At 49.5% G+C, this 17,158-nt stretch overlaps 1 protein-coding gene across 4 annotated transcripts in view; it reads right to left on the bottom strand.

Moving 5' to 3' along the window:
* Positions 1-1,146: 1,146 nt before the first annotated feature.
* MYL4 (myosin light chain 4) overlaps positions 1,147-17,158 on the bottom strand; it is a 28,302-nt gene continuing 12,290 nt past the window's right edge. For 2 of the 4 annotated variants that reach the window (XM_064583142.1, XM_064583144.1), the window contains 7 exons: positions 13,498-13,648; positions 10,418-10,445; positions 4,429-4,572; positions 2,937-3,116; positions 2,391-2,468; positions 1,850-1,893; positions 1,147-1,355 (listed from right to left, as the gene is read on the bottom strand). In XM_064583142.1, the coding sequence (XP_064439212.1) occupies positions 1,865-1,893; positions 2,391-2,468; positions 2,937-3,116; positions 4,429-4,572; positions 10,418-10,445; positions 13,498-13,614 (576 nt within the window). In that variant the 5' untranslated portion in view covers positions 13,615-13,648 and the 3' untranslated portion in view covers positions 1,147-1,355; positions 1,850-1,864. Of the gene's footprint in view, positions 1,356-1,849; positions 1,894-2,390; positions 2,469-2,936; positions 3,117-4,428; positions 4,573-10,417; positions 10,446-13,497; positions 13,649-13,864; positions 14,113-17,158 lie in introns of those variants that run through there. The other 2 variants (XM_064583143.1, XM_064583141.1) reach the window with 2 other exon arrangements.

Raw genomic sequence — 17,158 nt, 5'->3', positions numbered from 1 at the left:
ATAAGTGTTTCTGCTCATGGGTGTGTGTCTTCAACTTCACATTTCTGGGGCGCCTGGGTGGCTCAGTCAGTTAAGTGTCTGCCTTCGGCTCAGATCATGATCCCGGAGTCCTGGGATGGAGCCTGCTTTTCTCTCTGCCCTTCCTCCCTGTTCATGCTCTCTCTCTCTTTCTCAAATAAATAAAATCTTAAAAAACAAAAAACCGTCACCACACTTCTATCACCTTCTTCCCAATCCTGGTTTTCTCATCTCTTTCCTTTTCCCACTTGGCCCTCCCTGCTCCCCTGTCCTCCCAGGCTGAGGTCTGTGCTCCCTCTGACCCTGACACTTTCTAGAGCCCTGAGTTAGAGTCCTGGGTATGGACCCGGGGGTTTGAGCAGCAAGTCAGTGAGATGTCCAGGACAAGCAGGGCTGAATCAGGCACCGGGGGCTTTGTACTCAGGGAAAGAGGCACCTAAAGGGGCCCACATCAAGAAACAAGGACCATAAACAGAATGTGGTATCTACCTACAGTGGAATACTACTCACGATTTAAAAACAAGAAGATTGTGACTCATGCTACAACACGGATGAACCTTGAGGACATTATACTAAGTGAAATAAGCCAGACTGAAAAAGACAAATACTGTATGATTCCACTTATATGAGGTATCTTGAGGAGTCAAATTCATAAAGACAGAAAGCAGAATGTTGCCAGGGGCTGGGGAGTTAGTATTTAATGGATATACAGGTTCAGTTTTGTAAGATGAAAAGGTTCTGGAGATGGGTTGCACAACAACGTGAATATACTTAACACTATAGACCTGTACCCTAAAAATGGCTAAGATGAAAATTTTATATGTATTTTGACACAATTTTTACAAAAAAAAATAAGAAGAACCATTTGGGGGGTCCCTGGCAGCCCCAGTGCTCCTATACCCCCTTTCTGTTCACCACCTGGAGGTGACACAAGGTGGGGGAGTGAGCCTTGGAAGGAAACAAAACTCCGAATTACAGCTCCACCAACTGCAGCCCCCAACCCCCCAGAGCTCTCTGCTCATGGGTCTGACCTTAATGTTTCCAGATCCCTGGGCTTCGGCCCTTGTCTCTGAGCTCCCAGATACTACTCTTTTCTCCGAGGAATATGCGTGAAACCTCATATCTCATACACACACACACACACACACACGGAATCAGAGAATCTGGCCCAGGCTTGCCAGAACCGTTTAATTTACAGGGCGGGCTACTGGCCCGGGGTGTCCTCAGGGCTGTGATGCAGTGGCAGGTCCAGGACCCCAGCTCCCCAGCTCCAGCTCAGTCACTCTGGGCCTCTGGCTTAACTCGCCCCAGAAAGCTTATGGCCCAGGGCCAGGCACCTGAAAGAAAGTGCTAGATGTGTCCCAGCCCCTTATCACAAACCCCACACCCCAATTGGGATGGCCCTCGGCCAGGGGAGCCCAGGGAAGGGAGCAAATAGGAACAGAGTCAAGGGCACAGGCCTGGGCACTCTTCCACTGAAGGACCTGGCTTTTGCACATGCAGGAGCCCATATAGGAGGCCCCAGGCTGGAGGGAATGGTCTCGCCTTGAGAGACCCTAATAGAGAGGCTGTCAGGTGGGACTGATGAGGGTCAAGACAGGGTGCAAAGAGCAGGGAGAGCTCAAGGCCAGGCTGGAAGGGACCGAGGGCAGGAGGCAGGAGCACAGAGAGTGCAGGGAATGGTGGGCAGGCCAGGCTGCTCTCCCATCAGGAACCCCTCTGCTCTCCCACTACAGGGTCAGATTTGGGACAGAAAAGCTCTAGGGCATGTGGTGGTGTTTGGGAGCCCCTGGCAGACCCCAGAAGGGACCAGGAGGGAGGCTGCACTCACCCTGAGGGGTCTGCTTCACCCAGACATGATGTGTTTGACAAAGGCTGGGAAGGGAGAGAGAAATCAGTCACCGCACTTGGCCCCTCTCAGCCCGACTTCCAACCTTCCCACCACCCTTTCTCTAGACTGATTCTTTCTCTTATTTGGGGTTGTTGGGGAGAAGCTGGAAGAAGAGACCTAACCTCTGCTGTGTATTCTAAGCTGACATCTGGACATAGATGAAATGAGCTATGTTGTCTCTGCTAATCCCCACAACCTTAAGAATGGTGCCAGCATCACCCTATTGCTCAGATGAGAAAATTGAGGCTCAGAGAAGGTAAGTGACTTGATCTAGGTCACACAGCCAGTCTATCTCCAAAACCCATGCTCTTTCCATTATACTATGCTGTTCACTCCAAGGATGGAAAAGAACATCCACTGGGAGCTCACCAACACCCATCTAGCCTCTAATTCCTGGATCTGTTCTGTTCTGCAGACCTGCCCAGCCCAAACTGTGCCCGCTGTCCCTGGGTGCCCGAGGAAGTGAGGCACGACCTGATACCTTCGTAATTGATGCACCCGTTGGCATCCTCTTGCCCAGCCAAAAGCTGCTCCACCTCGGCCTCAGTCATCTTCTCTCCTGGGGTGGGGGCAGTAGGTTCTGAATTACACATGGCAAAGGAGGGACAGGCCAAACCCAAGCACCCCCTCGAGTCTCAAGGCCCAAGGCTCCCCAGATCTGGGAAGTGGACATCCAAGCTTTGGAGGGGGAGACAAGGGTCTTAGGTCTTTCCTACTCCCCAAGGCCTCTCCCTCTGCCCTACAGCCAGCACTGGGGGAGCAGACCAGGGCCCCCCTGATTGAGGCAATGACAAGGATGGGATCCCTGGGTCCTACATCTCAGGCTTCAGCCCTCCTCTGCCGACCTGCTCTCCCTCCTCCCAAGCCCAGCTTGGGGGAAGGTTGTTCCTGCAGAGCCTGGAGAGACAGGGCCTGAATCAGGATGTGATCCTTGGGATGCAGGGACCCCAGTCTACCCCCTACCTATGCCACCTGGGCCCTTCCCACCACTCCCTTCCTCCCCCTTGGGCACCACCAGCCTGCATACCCAGGGTGGCGAGGACATGGCGAAGCTCAGCACCCATGACTGTGCCATTACTCTCCTTGTCGAAAACACGCAGCCCTTCCACAAAGTCCTCATAGGTGCCCTGCTCCTTGTTGCGGGAGATGTGCTGCAGGATGGGCAGGAACGTCTCGAAGTCCAGCATCTTCGCATTCATCTCTTCAGGTGGGAAGGAGAGAGAATGTGATGTGAGTAGAGGCTCAAGGGGAGCGGCGGGTCCGTAGGGGGCTTCGCCCCAGCTCTGCCAGGCCAGGACCAGGGCGGAAGAGAAGAGCCACTATGACTCCACCCAGACCTCTAAACTCCAGTGGCCAGCTAGGTGGGGGGGGGAAGGGGGGCCCAAGGGTGGTCATGGCAGGATTCGAGGGGCCCGAAGGGTCACAGAACAAGGCCTCACAGTCACAGCTTAGACTTTTGACATGTGACAGATACGTCACGGAGGTAAACCGTTAGGATGGCCAAAAGGGAATTTTGCATCATTCCTCCTTTGGGCCTCATCCCTAGACCACATTGCCTGGGGCAACTCTGAATTAATAATTTTTATAAATTTGCAATTCTTTTGTGACGAGCCAGCCCACTTCTCCCACGTTATAGTGTGTTAAAAGCTTTAATTTTTAAATCCCACAGATGTTGGCAATTCTTTCTTCTATAACAACACAGGAACTTCCAAAAATGGAAGCGCCCAGACATCTTTTACCTCTGAGAAGCCCTGCTGGTCCTCTGGCCCTTTCCTGCCCACATCCTTCACCCCACACTGGTATCTTCACCAGCAAGAGGAGGAGGGGAAGGGGCCAGAACCAAGGAAAGGGGAGGGGAGCAATATGGCCCAGGAAGCCTCTAGAGAAGGCCTGCCTGGCTGCTGCCTGTCCCCACCTAGTGCCGACACCTCTCCGAAGGACGTGTATTAGGGCAGCTGTTAACTCTACTACCAAACATGACAGATGACAGTCACAAACGGGACACACTGTCTTACACCACTTTTGAAACTCATTCACCAAAACCTGCTGAATGCAAATGAGTGACAGGGCATCATTACGGAGCTCATATTGAGTCTGCTTTAACTTGAACAAATAATTTGCAATCGTCAGTGCTCTCACCATCATTAGAAACAAAGTCTTCGTGACATTTCAGTGCCGCAACTAAGATACTGGGCGTGGGGGTGCGGGCAGGTGGTTAGTGGTCAGATCCCCACCTCACTTCCCTGCACCCTGGGGTGTCAGAGGAAGACACTGAAGCAAAAGAAGGTTGTTCCTGCTCCCCAAGAGCTTCGACTTCACAGGGAAAACAAGAGCAAGCCCTGGCCACATTCTTCAAGAATCAACTGTCGGAGACTTCCAGATAAATTCTAGCAAGGGGAGAAGGGTAACCTGGGGAAGGGGTCTGGTCTTGAAGGGCTATCGCGGGAGAAGAGAATGAGCCCCAGGGGCCTCGGGGCAGACACCAGGAGGTTGAGCCACAGGCCCACGCTGACCTTCAGGCTTGGGTTTGCCCAGGACGCGCAGCACCTCGGCGTTGGTGGGGTTCTGGCCCAGTGCCCGCAGCACGTCCCCACACTGCCCATAGGTGATCTTCATCTCTCCAGTCGGTGTCCGGTCAAACAATGAGAAAGCCTCTTTGAACTCTGCAGAGAGAAGACCCGACTGCAGCCTCCCTGGGGCCAAGCGAAGACAGTGGCCGGGGGCCCATTAGCCTCCACCCAGGCTGAGAGCAGGTCAATGTGGCTGATAAAACATTTCAGTATTTGCCCTCGGCCATCATTCCAGCCCCTCCCTGGAAGCCCACCCACACCCTCTTCTGACAACCAAAGGGGCATCCTGGAGCCTCTGTGACCTGCTCCAGCACTGGGCCTGGGATCCCTTCTATCAGTTATTGTTGTGTCATCTGAATATCTCCCCTGCGGCGCCGCTCCGGTCCATGCACCCTGCCCTGCTGCAGGGGAGGGGCCTGACTGTCAAAATGGCAGGGAAGTGAAAATAGCATGGCTCAGAGGTTCGGATTCCCAGCTTCTCATCTTGGCTCTGCCGAGTAGCCCAGAACGAGCCCAGCTAGGACTCCTGGGCAAACCCTGGGAATCAAGCTCCACCCTCCCCTCCCTTCCCAGTTAACTGTGAGTGTCAGAGGAGGTGGTGGTGTGTGGAGGCACCCTGCAAAGTGATAAGACCTGCTCAGAAGTCAGCTCGCATTCCGGCCTGTTCCAGGCCAGACAAGCTGACGTGGTAGAGACAGTCGGACCACACCAGCTCTCCCACTGACCTACCACTGGCCTTGAGCAGACTACTCACTTTGGTGGGCCCTCCTTTTTGGGGTTTTTTTTTTAGCTCTAAGTGGGGATATAATGTCCACCAGAGTGAGTTGCTGGGGGGATTATCAGATGTGCCAAGCATGCTGTCTAGCACATGGTAAGGGAATCAACAAAGGGTGGTTACTATTGTTTCCCTAGTTCTGGAGCCAGCTCAGAGCTCTAGGGACCAGACTCCCTGAAGGTACCAGGGCAGGTGTCCAAGGAGCAAGGTCAAATTAAGGCACTCCTGGGCCCTTTGCAAAGAACCTTAATTCCTCATTAATTTGGATTCAACCAGTTCATTACTGGGGATAATTTGGACTGGGAATAGCAAAGAAATGGTTTACTAAACAGATTAACAATATAAACTAAGGAATGTATGAACCACTTAGGAAAAAAGCTGCTTTTAATCCTTACCAAGTAATCTAGAAACACTTATTCCTTAAAGGCTGCCTACGGATTATTTACAAACCATTCTACATATTAAAGCAATTCTGCAAGATGTTTATTTGCAAGTCTTTACTAGGCGTTGTAAGAATTTAAAAGGTACAAAACAACATGTCTTTCAATTACTGAATAATTAAGTTCAAATTCCATTTCCATTGCTTAGTAGCTGTGTGACGTTGGGCAAGTAAATATTTAACCTCTATAAACCTCTTCTCCTCTAGAAATGGCACCTACCTCATAGGGTTCTTAAATTACATTCAAATCAGATACAATAATGCATGTTAAAAATCTTAACAAAATGTCCTGCATAAAGTAAATGCTCAAACAATGCTGCTAGTCTTATCTTACTGCGTTTAATCTTAATTTTACCACTTAACTATGTGATTCTGGCCAGGTCACAACCTCACTGACCTTCATTTCCTCTTTTGTCTAAAGGAAATAACCACTACCTCACAGTTTTGTTAGAAGGATTTAATATTTTTTTTTAACTTTTAAAGCAATTAGCGTGGCTTCTGGCACAAATTCAGTGCTCAATAAATAGGTTAGTTGAATCTGAACTCAGACTTTTTTTATAAAATGATTTTATTTATTTAACAGAGAGAGAGAGCATACACATGGGGGAGGGGCAGGGGGAGAAGCAGGCTCCCTGCTTAGCAGGGAGCCTGATGCAGGGGCTCAATCCCAGGACCTTGGGACCATGATCCCAGCCGAAGGCAGACACCTACCTGACTGAGCCACCCAGGCGCCCCTTAACTCGGACTTTTTGATCTAGTTCATTCAGAAGAGTGAGGTCAGATGTAATAAAAGAAGGAGGCTTCTCATAAAAGAATATAATGATCCTTAACAGGAGGGTGGAACATGAGGGGGAAAGTAGAACTATGACCTATGATTTGATCACTTACAATGGACCGAGCTCTGAGCTAATAATGTTGTCTTAATCTTTCAAAAACCTTATGCTATAATTATCCTCATTTATACACCAATGCACATGTGACTTCTGGTCAACTATCCAGGACACCAAGAAAACAGTGAGGAGGAAGGAGGAGAAGGGAAGGACCTATTGTACCTGCTAACGCTCCAGCCTGCTGCAAAGCCCGGTATACGCATAAACCCCAAACACTCAAGTTTAGGGCTGCTACTAGGTAGAAGAAAAAGCCAGTGTGATCTTGGGGTGCATGAGAGGTGATGTTCATGGGCCCAGAAGAAACCTTTTCTCAATAGTCTATAGCAGTCAGAGCCTTGCTAGAGCTATGAGCAAAGGTGGTAATCCCTTCCTGTAAGAATATGGAAATCTGGGTGCCTGGGTGGCTGAGTTGGTTGAGCGTCCAATCTTGATTTCCACTCAGGTCATGATCTCAGTGTCACGAGATCAAGCCCTGCCTCCCAGCTCCTCGCTCAGCGGGGAGTCTGCTTCTCTCCTTCTCCCTCTCCTTCTCCCCCCCGCCGCCCCACCTCGCGTGTTCTCTCTTTCTCAAATAAATAAATAAATCTTAAAAAAAAAAAAGAATATGGAGCTCTGGAGAGGGACCAGTAAGTAAGTCAAGAGTTAGAAGCTAGTTTCTACAAGGAAAAAAAAAAAGCATTAAAATAAAATGGGGCCATATCACCCAGAGAATATAAAACAAAGACAGGATTTGATAACTATCTTCAAATAGAGGCTATCTAAAGGATGCTGAATAGAGTCATGGAATTCTGAATTGAAAAGAACCATATATTCTTACTTTGCAGATAAGAAAATTAAGGTTCAAAAAAGTGACTTGCCCAAAGTCTCATGGCCAATAGTGGCAGAATTAGGGCCAATACTAAAATCTCCTGATTCCAAATAATATTCTTTCTAGCATAACACAAGAAAAACATCTTCAGCTTCATCAAAGAGCAAATGAAGAGATAGCAGAAGTAAAATTCAAACAGAAACAATTCCGATCCAAAAAAGGGACAACATCTTCAAAGTCAGAGGGATGATAGACTGAAATGAATTAGACCACAGCCCTGAAAATCCTCATGGAGAAAAGAGGCAACCAGCTGTCCCAGTTGGCTTTGACCATGATTCCCATTTGGGAAATGAAAAATTTTTAGTATTAGTTGACTCTCTACTCTTCATGGGTACCACCATGCTTGTATCTACACACAAGTATCTATTTAACTAAAATGCATTTTAATTAACTTTAAGGGGTGCCTGGGTGGCTCAGTTGGTTAAGCGACTGCCTTCAACTCAGGTCATGATCCTGGAGTCCCAGGATGGAGTCCCGCGTCGGGCTCTCTGCTCAGCGGGGAGTCTGCTTCTCCCTCTGACCCTCCCCCCCCCCATGTGCTCTCTCTCAATCTCCCTCTCAGATAAATAAATAAAATCTTTAAAAAAAATAAAATAACTTTAAGTATCTTACACAGCACAGCAAACTATTGACTGAAAGTGAATGTCCACGGGGTATTGCAAAAGCAGAGTCGGATTCAATTCACTAGTTTCAAAATGCATCTGCTAGTTCTCATGCCATATTTGTGGGTAAACTGGCATCACTTTTTGGAAGACAATTTCACAATAACTATTATAGTTTAAAATGTATGTATCCTTTGACCCACTCCTAGGAAGGTCCCCTGGGGAAAGCATGCTGCTGATAGGTCCCAACAGGAAACAAACTAAAGGTCTATCACTATTAGCCTGATTCAATTAAAAGGTACATCCATGTATAAGAATCTATGTAATCCTTTAAAAAAATGAAGTAGAACTGTTAACTATAAAAAGATACCAAGGTATACTGGGGTGCCTGGGTGGCTCAGTTGGTTAAGCATCTGCCTTTGGCTCAGGTCATGATCCCGGAGTCCCGGGATCGAGTCCCGTATCGGGCTCCCTGCGTAGTGGGGAATCTGCTTCTCCCTCTGCCCCTCAACCCACTCGTGCTCTCTCTCTCTCAAATAAATAAAATTTTTAAAAATAAATAAAAGATACCAAGGTATATTAATTTATTATATTTATTATATTATATTATATCTTTTAAAAAACTGGTTATCTTTTGAAGAGGGATCAACATGACAGGAAAGCAAGAGGAAAATATTTTTATTTTTTATTTACTTTTAAGTAGAATATGAGTTTTTGTTTTTGTTTTACTGTGTGCAGGTATTGGTTGACCTTTTTTTTTTTAAGATTTTATTTATTTATTTGACACAGAGAGAGAGAGACAGGAAGGGAGGGAACACAAGCATGGGGAGTGGGAGAGGGAGAAGCCGGCTTCCCGCTGAGCAGGGAGCCCAATGTGGGGCTTGATCCCAGGACCCTGGGATCATGACCTGACTCTAAGGCAGACACTTAAGGACTGAGCCCCCAGGCACTCCATACTTTTTTTTTTAAATATAGTATGTGCTGGGCGCCTAGGTGGCTCAGTAGGTTAAGCATCTGCCTTCGGCCCATATCATGATCCCAGGGATCAAGCCCCAGATTGAGCCCCACATCGGGCTCCCTCTCCCCCTGCTTATGCTCTCTCTCTCAAATGAATAAATAAAATCTTAAAAAAAAAAAGATAAGGCTAAATGAAAGCAATTATTATTTAAAAATAAATAAATAAATAATAAAATTGCATACCTCTTAAAAAAATAAAATAAAATATAGTATGTGCTTAGAATCAAGGGGTTGGAGGGAGCTTGGGTTGCTCAGTCATTAAGCGTCTGCCTTCGGCTCAGGTCATGATCCTAGGGTCCTGGGATCGAGCCCCGCATCAGGTTCCCTGCTCAGCAGGAAGCCTGCTTCTCCCTCTCCCACTCCCCCTGCTTGTGTTCCTGCTCTCGCTGTGTCTCTCTCTGTCAAATAAATAAATTAAATCTCTAAAAAAAAAAAAAAAAAAAAGAATCAAGGGGTTGGATCAGATGACCTTTCAAGGTCCCTTCTAACTCTAACTAAAACTTAATGATTTTATGTCCTAGAGGCATTTGGTGGGGAAAACAGAGGGATGAGTTGCAATGGCAATGAGCCCCAGCTATAAAGCAGATAGAACATGATGAAACATTCTATTCTCAAAACCCCAGACTCCTACAGGAGAGGGGCAACAATCAGGTTGGAGGGTAGGAGATCTGGAGGCTTGTCTTGAGAGCTGCACTTAATAGCACTTTATATAACATTGAGAAAACAAATCGTCTTCATCAAAGATGGAGAAGGGTTGGTGATGGGGATCACAGGTGGACTAGGCACCCCCAAGTCACCACTAGCCCTGCCACCATTAGGAGGCGAGCATCTCGGCAGGCTACAGGATGAGCGGGGAGGATGCCAGTGACCTAAGGAGGGCTTTCCAATAACAGGAACAGAAATGAGGGTTCTAAATATCTTGAATAGTAGGTTTTACAGGTAGAGGGGAAAAAAGACATTTTTGCTGTGCATCTATTATGTTCCAGGCAGTCTGGCAGAACAGTTGAGAATTCAGGTCTGCAATCAGAGCGCCTGAGTTTGAGTCCTGGCTCTACTACCAGCTGTCTGTGTGTGACTGGGCAAACTACTGAACCTGTCTGTGTCTCAATTTTTCACAGTAAAATGAGGGTGGTAATAGTCCCTACCTCCTGAGGGTATGGTGAGAACTGAGTTAATCCACATAAAGTGCTTACGTCATCACATATCCTAGGTGAAAATGAGCAAATACAGGTGAGCAATGATGATGATTAAGGTGCTTACTAGGACCCTGGTGATAGGAACTACTCTTCTCCATCCTCCTCCTCCAGGGAGGATGTGCTGGGGGAGGGGGCAGCTGTCAGTACTCACCTTCGATCTGGTCGGCAGTGAAGTCTATCTGTGGGGAAGGAAACACAAGAATGAGGGCTGAGACTGCCAAAGGCTCCCAGAGGGAAGCAGAAGTGGCTTCCACCACAGTCGGGGACAGGGGGAGGACCTCCCGCAGGCCACCAGTCGGGGGAGGAGACAAAGGGCACCCCAGTCTCCTGACGAATGAACTACAATGAGCTATCAAATAGTACAGCCACCAGAGCCCCCTCAATACCACGTGTGAAGTGATAGCTCAGAATGAGAGGGAAAGAGAGAAAGAAAAATACTCTAGAGAACTCTAGAACCTATGGCGACCCCCTATGGTGATTTCTTCAGGTCAAATATAAATTGCTCAACCTAGCTGGCCATAAACTGCCCTCACTTCTAACCTGACTCCACAGTCCACCCACAGTCAGACTTCCTCTCCCTTTGGGCGTCCACCACTCTTCACCCTCCGCCCCCCTTTCCTCCTTGATGCTGACTCTCCATTCACCTCCTTCAATCCCACCTTCTCTTCCCTCGCCCCATCCCACCCCCTACCCCCCAGCACATGTCCCTCTTGGTCATCAGGACAGCAAGCCTAGCTTAGGGTGAGCCCTCGATGTTTCCCAGCTATCCCACGGCCCTGCCTCTAGATGTGCCCAGGCCTCCCGAAGCCAGGATTCCCCCTGGGCCAGGATTTTTGTTACCGCTCACAGAGATGCCTGGCACGGAGCAGACACTCAAAAAATATTTGTTGAGTGAAGGAATAAATTTTGGATTCGCCCCCACAATGCATAATAATTTAATGCTGAGTACAGAAGAGGCAGGTGGGAGGCTCTGAAAATGAATGACAATGAACAAGCATGAGTCATTATTGTAATTTGGGATTTTGTGTGTTACTTCATCATCCTTGATCTGCCACCATGCTCCCCACCTGATCTCCTCTTCACCAGGGGTGGTAACCACCCCCGGCGCATCTTTTTCACGGAGCACCATTCCTAGTCCTAACTCTGCAGCTTGTGCTGTGCCCCGCAGGTGAACCCCTGTTAATGAGGACCTCTGGGGGTGGCTGGAATGAGCTAAGAGAGCGGAGGAGGGGTTACACCGGGTGGGGAAGGAAACTAGCTGTGACTGGGACCGGGCTTTGCCGCAGGTGGGGTTGGTCAGGAAGGTAAAGATAACCCTGAAAGAGGGTAAAGGATGCTTTGCACAAACTCTCTGAGGGTAAGGTGCAGTTGCCCCAGGAGTAAATGTGTAAGAGAAATGAGTATAAAAACATAAAATCAGAATCTGTGGTCATAATCAAACATACTGGGTTAAGTTTACTTTTGTTTTGTCTTTTTGAGCAGAGTTTTCAAAGCAAAGGAACCAGATAAGTACAATAATAGGGAAATCATATCCTTCCAATCATGAAGGACACCTACTTTTTTTTTTTCACTTTAAAGCAATTTCAACAACCCTCAGGATTGGAAGATCCAGATGTGGGAAAGAGGACTGCATCAAAAACTAAGGATTTACTATATGTTGGCTAACTGAACATAATAAAAAATTAATAAAAATAAATGAATTAAAAAAAGAAAAGAGGACTGCAACCAGGGGAGAGAAAGCGGGGGAGGTGGGTGGATGGAGGGAAGTGATGGGTCAAAGAGAAGGCTCTGATCTGATACCACTAGGCAGCTGTCACCCGGACACCAGGGACCAGGCTACCCACCCCCAGGAGGAGCGCATTGTCGGAATGAAGCAGAAATAAAAGCATCCTGATGGGGCGGGAGAGAGTCAGCTTTTCTTGTGAGGCTCTGCCAGTAGCGGGAGTAACGAATGACCCAGGTACTTTCAAGGTCTTGACACGATCGCCTCCACGTGTACCGTAACAAAGCCCAGGGACACGCAACTGCCTCCGTCTCTTGGCCAAGCCGATTATGCTTGACCCCTGACCCTTGCAGGGATTACCATAGATCAACCCCAGGGTCCTCGGCACAACGGCAGGGTCTCCTGGGCCTGTAGGTGCGGGGGGAGGAATCCTGAGGGCTAGGGAGGATCATCCAAATTGGAGCCTGGAGGTTCAGTTTCCCTACCTTCTTGTCACAGAACCTGGTCCTGAGCTCCTATTTTGATCTGATTCTTCACCACCTCCAGCCCTGCCCTCGTGGCTATTCCCAGGGGCCCACCACTCCCAACCTGTTATTAATAGCTCTTCATACCAGTAGCACTTGACCTCTTAGGTTCTGGTGCCAAGACTTAGAACTGCTTCACTCTCCAGAGGCCTCTGACCCCTCCTTCCCAGCCCCTCCCAGTTCCATTCCTTCAGCAGCTGGGCCAGATAGCTGGGAGGCCTGAAGTGACTGAGTCAGCAGGCAGGGCTGGTGGACCAGCTGCAGGGAGAAGAACCTTCCAGTGTGAGGGGAGCAGGGCGGACAGGGAGGCAACCAGGCCCCACTCCCTCACCAGGTTAGAGGGAAGGTCTCAGCCTGGGATGGGCCTGTCCACTGCATACCCCAGACAGGGGCCCAGGCTGAGGCCACAGAAGGAGGGAACCACTTTGGTAGGGGAGAAGAGAGGGAAACAGCCTCCTCTCACCTTACCTAGAGCCCCTCTGCCCCCAACACGTGCCCACTGAAAGGGTCTTTGAGAACAAAGCCTATTCCAGACCCCCAGCTCCCTCACTGCTTACATCACTTACTCCAAGTTGCACTGGTGGTTATCATGTGTCTTTTCTCCAGAAAGATATCATACTACCTCTGAGGAAAGGGTCAGTCTCCTCTTCACTATGATGGCTCCCACAGTGCCTTAAAATTTAAGGCTGAATGGTTCATTGGTTGTATCTCCCTGCCATTCCCGACTCTGCTGGGTAAATTTGGGATGACAGAGCAGGGTTTCCTCAGAGCAGAAACCTGTTCCTGAGGGGAAAGGCCTACAAGTCCAAATACCCCTCAGCAGCCCCCACACCAGCTCCACCACCCCAGGCGCCAGGATGTGGGGCATGGACCACCACAGCGTTCAGCCCATCCAGCCTCCAGAAAATAGGTCTCTAAGGTCCAGGACAGACAGGATCCTGAATGTCATCCCCACCTCCACCCCAGTGGCTAAGCCTCACTCACCTTTATGCTCTTGGGGTCAAAGGCAGGTTCCTTGGGGGGCTCAGGAGCTGAGGCCAGGGCAGGGGCTGGGGCAGCCTTGGCCGCTTCCTTCTTAGGCTCAGGCTTTTTGGGAGGCATGTTTTCTTGTTGGGATCTCCGGCGGAGATGGAAGCTAGGAAGGAATCAAGAGATGTGGCGCCTGGGAGATGAGACAGGAGACTGGGCCGCCTCCCTCCCCTTTTATCCTGGGCAGGAGCCCCCACAGAGGGGCTGGGTGAGAGCAAGAGCAACTGCTCTGACTATAAAAGGAAGAAACACCAGCAGGGCACAGATGACAACTGTGTATTGTCACCAGGTTTGGGGCGACGAGCCTCCCCTCCCTCCACACCTCACACTCCTCCTGGCCTCCACCTCTGGGACAGGCTGACCCCTTCCTGCCAATGGGTGGAAACCCAGAGGGGCCAGGAAAACAGACCCTCTCAAAAATGCCAGAGTCCAGCCAGAGAGATGAGCTGACTAGAGCAGTTGATAACCCTCACACAAAGCCCAGGGGAGGGTAGGCTTTTTTTAGCCCCTCCCGAGCAGAGACAGCCCACTGCACATTCCTTTTAAGCCTGGCTCCTTTAAGCTGAGAGCCACTCTGGGGCCTCAGCTCTGCCCTGAGGCTCAGCTCTCGGGCCTGGAGCCCTGAAGCAACAGCTGGTCCAGCCAACCCACACTGTCCCCACCCCCTCCCAATTCACAGGGTGAAGCCCTCCATCCTCCAGAGCGGGCATCCCAGGAACTCCACAGACCTCGAATCCCTGGGTTTACCCCCACCACCAGCAACCTCAGTCATTCATTCAACAAGTCCTGAGCGCTGAACTTGTGCCTGGGGGGCTGGGGTGAGAGGCAGGTCGGTGTGGCTAAGAGTCAGTGTGATTGGAGGTCAGAAAACTTGGGTCCCGTTGTCACTATACCTCTAACTCACTCTGTGCCCCAGGACTGTGTGTGTGTGTGTTCGTGTGTGTGTGTATGTGTAATGCTTACTGTGTACCAGGCACTGTTAAGCGCCATCATATAAAATCTCATTACGCCTTCACCACAATCCTATAAAGTAGCTATCATTATTATTCCCATTTTACACTTGGGGCGATTGAAACTAAAAGTGGTCAGGTAACAAGGTCACTCAGCTAATTAGCTATGAGCTGGATCAGAACCCAGGTGTGTCTGATTCTAAAGTTTATGCTCAAATCATGGAGATCATAATCCCATTGATGAGGGGGGCAGTGCATACATAATATGTTTGTGTGTTCATCCGAAAGGTCAGGCCGAATACACACTAATGTGTTAGGAAGAAACACCCCTGGGACCTGGGGGCGGGGAGGAAGGGGGGACGACGGCAATTCATAATTTTGTACTTTTTTCACTTCCTGTATTAAAGGAAATTTTTAATAACGAGCATATACTGTTTTTGTAAAAACCGTTGAAAGTCTATAAAATGTTCAGAAAACAACAAAAAAGCTTACCCACTGCACAGAATTGCTTTGAGCTGAACTTTAAGGCTCTCCAGTTCGAAGGATAAAAGTCCATGCTGAGAGAAGCCGAAGTCACTCTGCCTCTCTAGACCCTCCCTATGAAGGGACCCCCCCTATGAAGGGACCGTCCCTATGAGCGGACCCTCCCTATGAGCGGACCCTCCCTATGAAGGGACCCTCCCTATGAAGGGACCCTCCCTATGAGCGGGCCCTCCCTATGAAGGGACCCTCCCTATGAGCGGACCCTCCCTATGAGCGGACCCTCCCTATGAAGGGACCCTCCCTATGAGCGGACCCTCCCTATGAACGGACCCTCCCTATGAGGCTCCTCCCTATGAAACAAGATGGCTACGCTACACACACCTGTGTGCGATTCCAGGTGCCCGGGGCCCACATCCGCTCCTTCCCCAGGCTCCATTTCCCAGATCTATCCGAGCCAAAAGGGCCCTTAGAGTTGGTCTCATCCTACCTGCTTTCGTAGGCAAGGAACCTAATGCCCAGAGGGACTTTTAAGCGGCCTGGAGACATTCAGCCATTCATAGGCAGAGCTGAGCCAGCTAATTCTGGCTCCCGAGCGGTGTGTGGAGATCTGCTCCCGCCCTGCAGCTCCTACAGCCTCGGTGGGCTCTCACCACTGGTACGCAGAGAGGCCTTCAAAGGAAACTGAGGCAGGAAAAGGAGCCAGGGCTTGCCCAAGGGGATACTAGAGAGAGTAAGACCCAAACCCAGGCCAGTACTGGTCCTGGCTGGGACAGAAGCTGTTGGCCCCTTCACCTCACCCCACCCCTCTTCTGCCTCAGCTTCTCTCTTCTGATTTCATGTCACCTGCTTCCAGGGGCCTCTGTTTGCACCTTTCCGTTTTCCCTATCTTTCCCTTCCCTGACTTCCTCATTCCCCAGGGGTTGGGAGCTCAGGTTGCTGGTGGTGAGGAAGAAGGAAAAAGGAAGCCCAGCCTCTTTCCTCCTGTCCTCCCACTGCATCCCCTTCCCAGACTAGGTGTGCAAAGATACACAAACCGGGGTTTGGTGGAAAGCTGCAAGCCGGAAGCTGGAAGATCCAGACACTAGTCGTGACCTCGGGAGCCACTCCCCCTCTCTGGGCCTCAGCTTGCTTATCTCTAAAATGAGAGATCATCAGGAGCTTTCAAACAGTGTTCAACAAACAGCCAAGGCTCCCTTAACTTGTTTCCGACTGCAAGGGACGTGGAGAGGCCAGGTTGGGAGCTCCTCCTGCCATTTCAATCAGCACCACACCTGGTTTTTCTACACCGGGGTCCCACGATCATTGTCTAAGAAATGATTCCATGGTTTAAGAGTCTAAAAATAACCACTGAATGAGATGCTCTCGCATTTCCCCTTCCAGTTAAGAAACAAGTTATTTTAACCATTCTAGTAAGAAGTTTGATCCTCAAAAGACAGTCAGGAGTTTCCTTTCACTTATCTTTCTCTTTTTTTCCTTTTTCCTTCTTTCTTTGTTTTAATTCTCAGGAGGAGCAAAATATCCAGTCCTCTTGGAAACAGAGCTCTGAGGTTAGAGAGCTGGCTGAGCGTCCGCAGACATGAAAGGGTGTGGGCCTTAGAGACATGAGTATAGGGCCGAATCCTGGATTTGCCATTTCCTAATCTCGGGCCCAGTACCCTAAGGACCTTCAACAGTAAACATTTCCTTCTCAAGTTGTTGTGAGATCTGTATGAAACGACGTAAGCAGAGCACCACAAACCATCCCTGGCACATTAGAAATACTTAGAGCTGTTAATTTAATTCGCTTTCCTAGATGAAGTGAGATGTGTGTTGGGGTTTCTCAGACTTCCTGGGAGGAACTCCAGGAGAGGGGGCCTCCTGGGGAAGGGACAAGTAAGGTGGCAGCAGCTCCTGGGATTGGGAGGTGTGGGTTTAGGAATGAGGAAGAGGTGGAGAGGAATGGCGGAAGGGGGGAGGGCAGCCACTGGGTACCCACAGTGTGATATATTTGTGGCTCCGGAAGCATGTAGCAGGTCCCTGGGGCTGGGCAGCCTGCCTGTCAGCCACACTCACACCAGGAGCCAGCCTGCCTGAAACCTTAGGCCACAAGCACCCCAGTGGGGGAGGAGACACTCCTCAAATCAGTTTCTGATTCTCTTTAAGCAACACCAGCTAAAAGAGTGTCTGGCACTTTAGAAGCAACT

This window comes from Mirounga angustirostris, unplaced genomic scaffold (assembly GCF_029215605.1).
Source record: "Mirounga angustirostris isolate CCGP_5_RB_7025 unplaced genomic scaffold, mMirAng1.0.hap1 SCAF_17, whole genome shotgun sequence".
NCBI classification, from domain to species: Eukaryota; Metazoa; Chordata; class Mammalia; order Carnivora; family Phocidae; genus Mirounga; species Mirounga angustirostris.
This window is presented reverse-complemented; position numbering and strand designations above follow the sequence as displayed.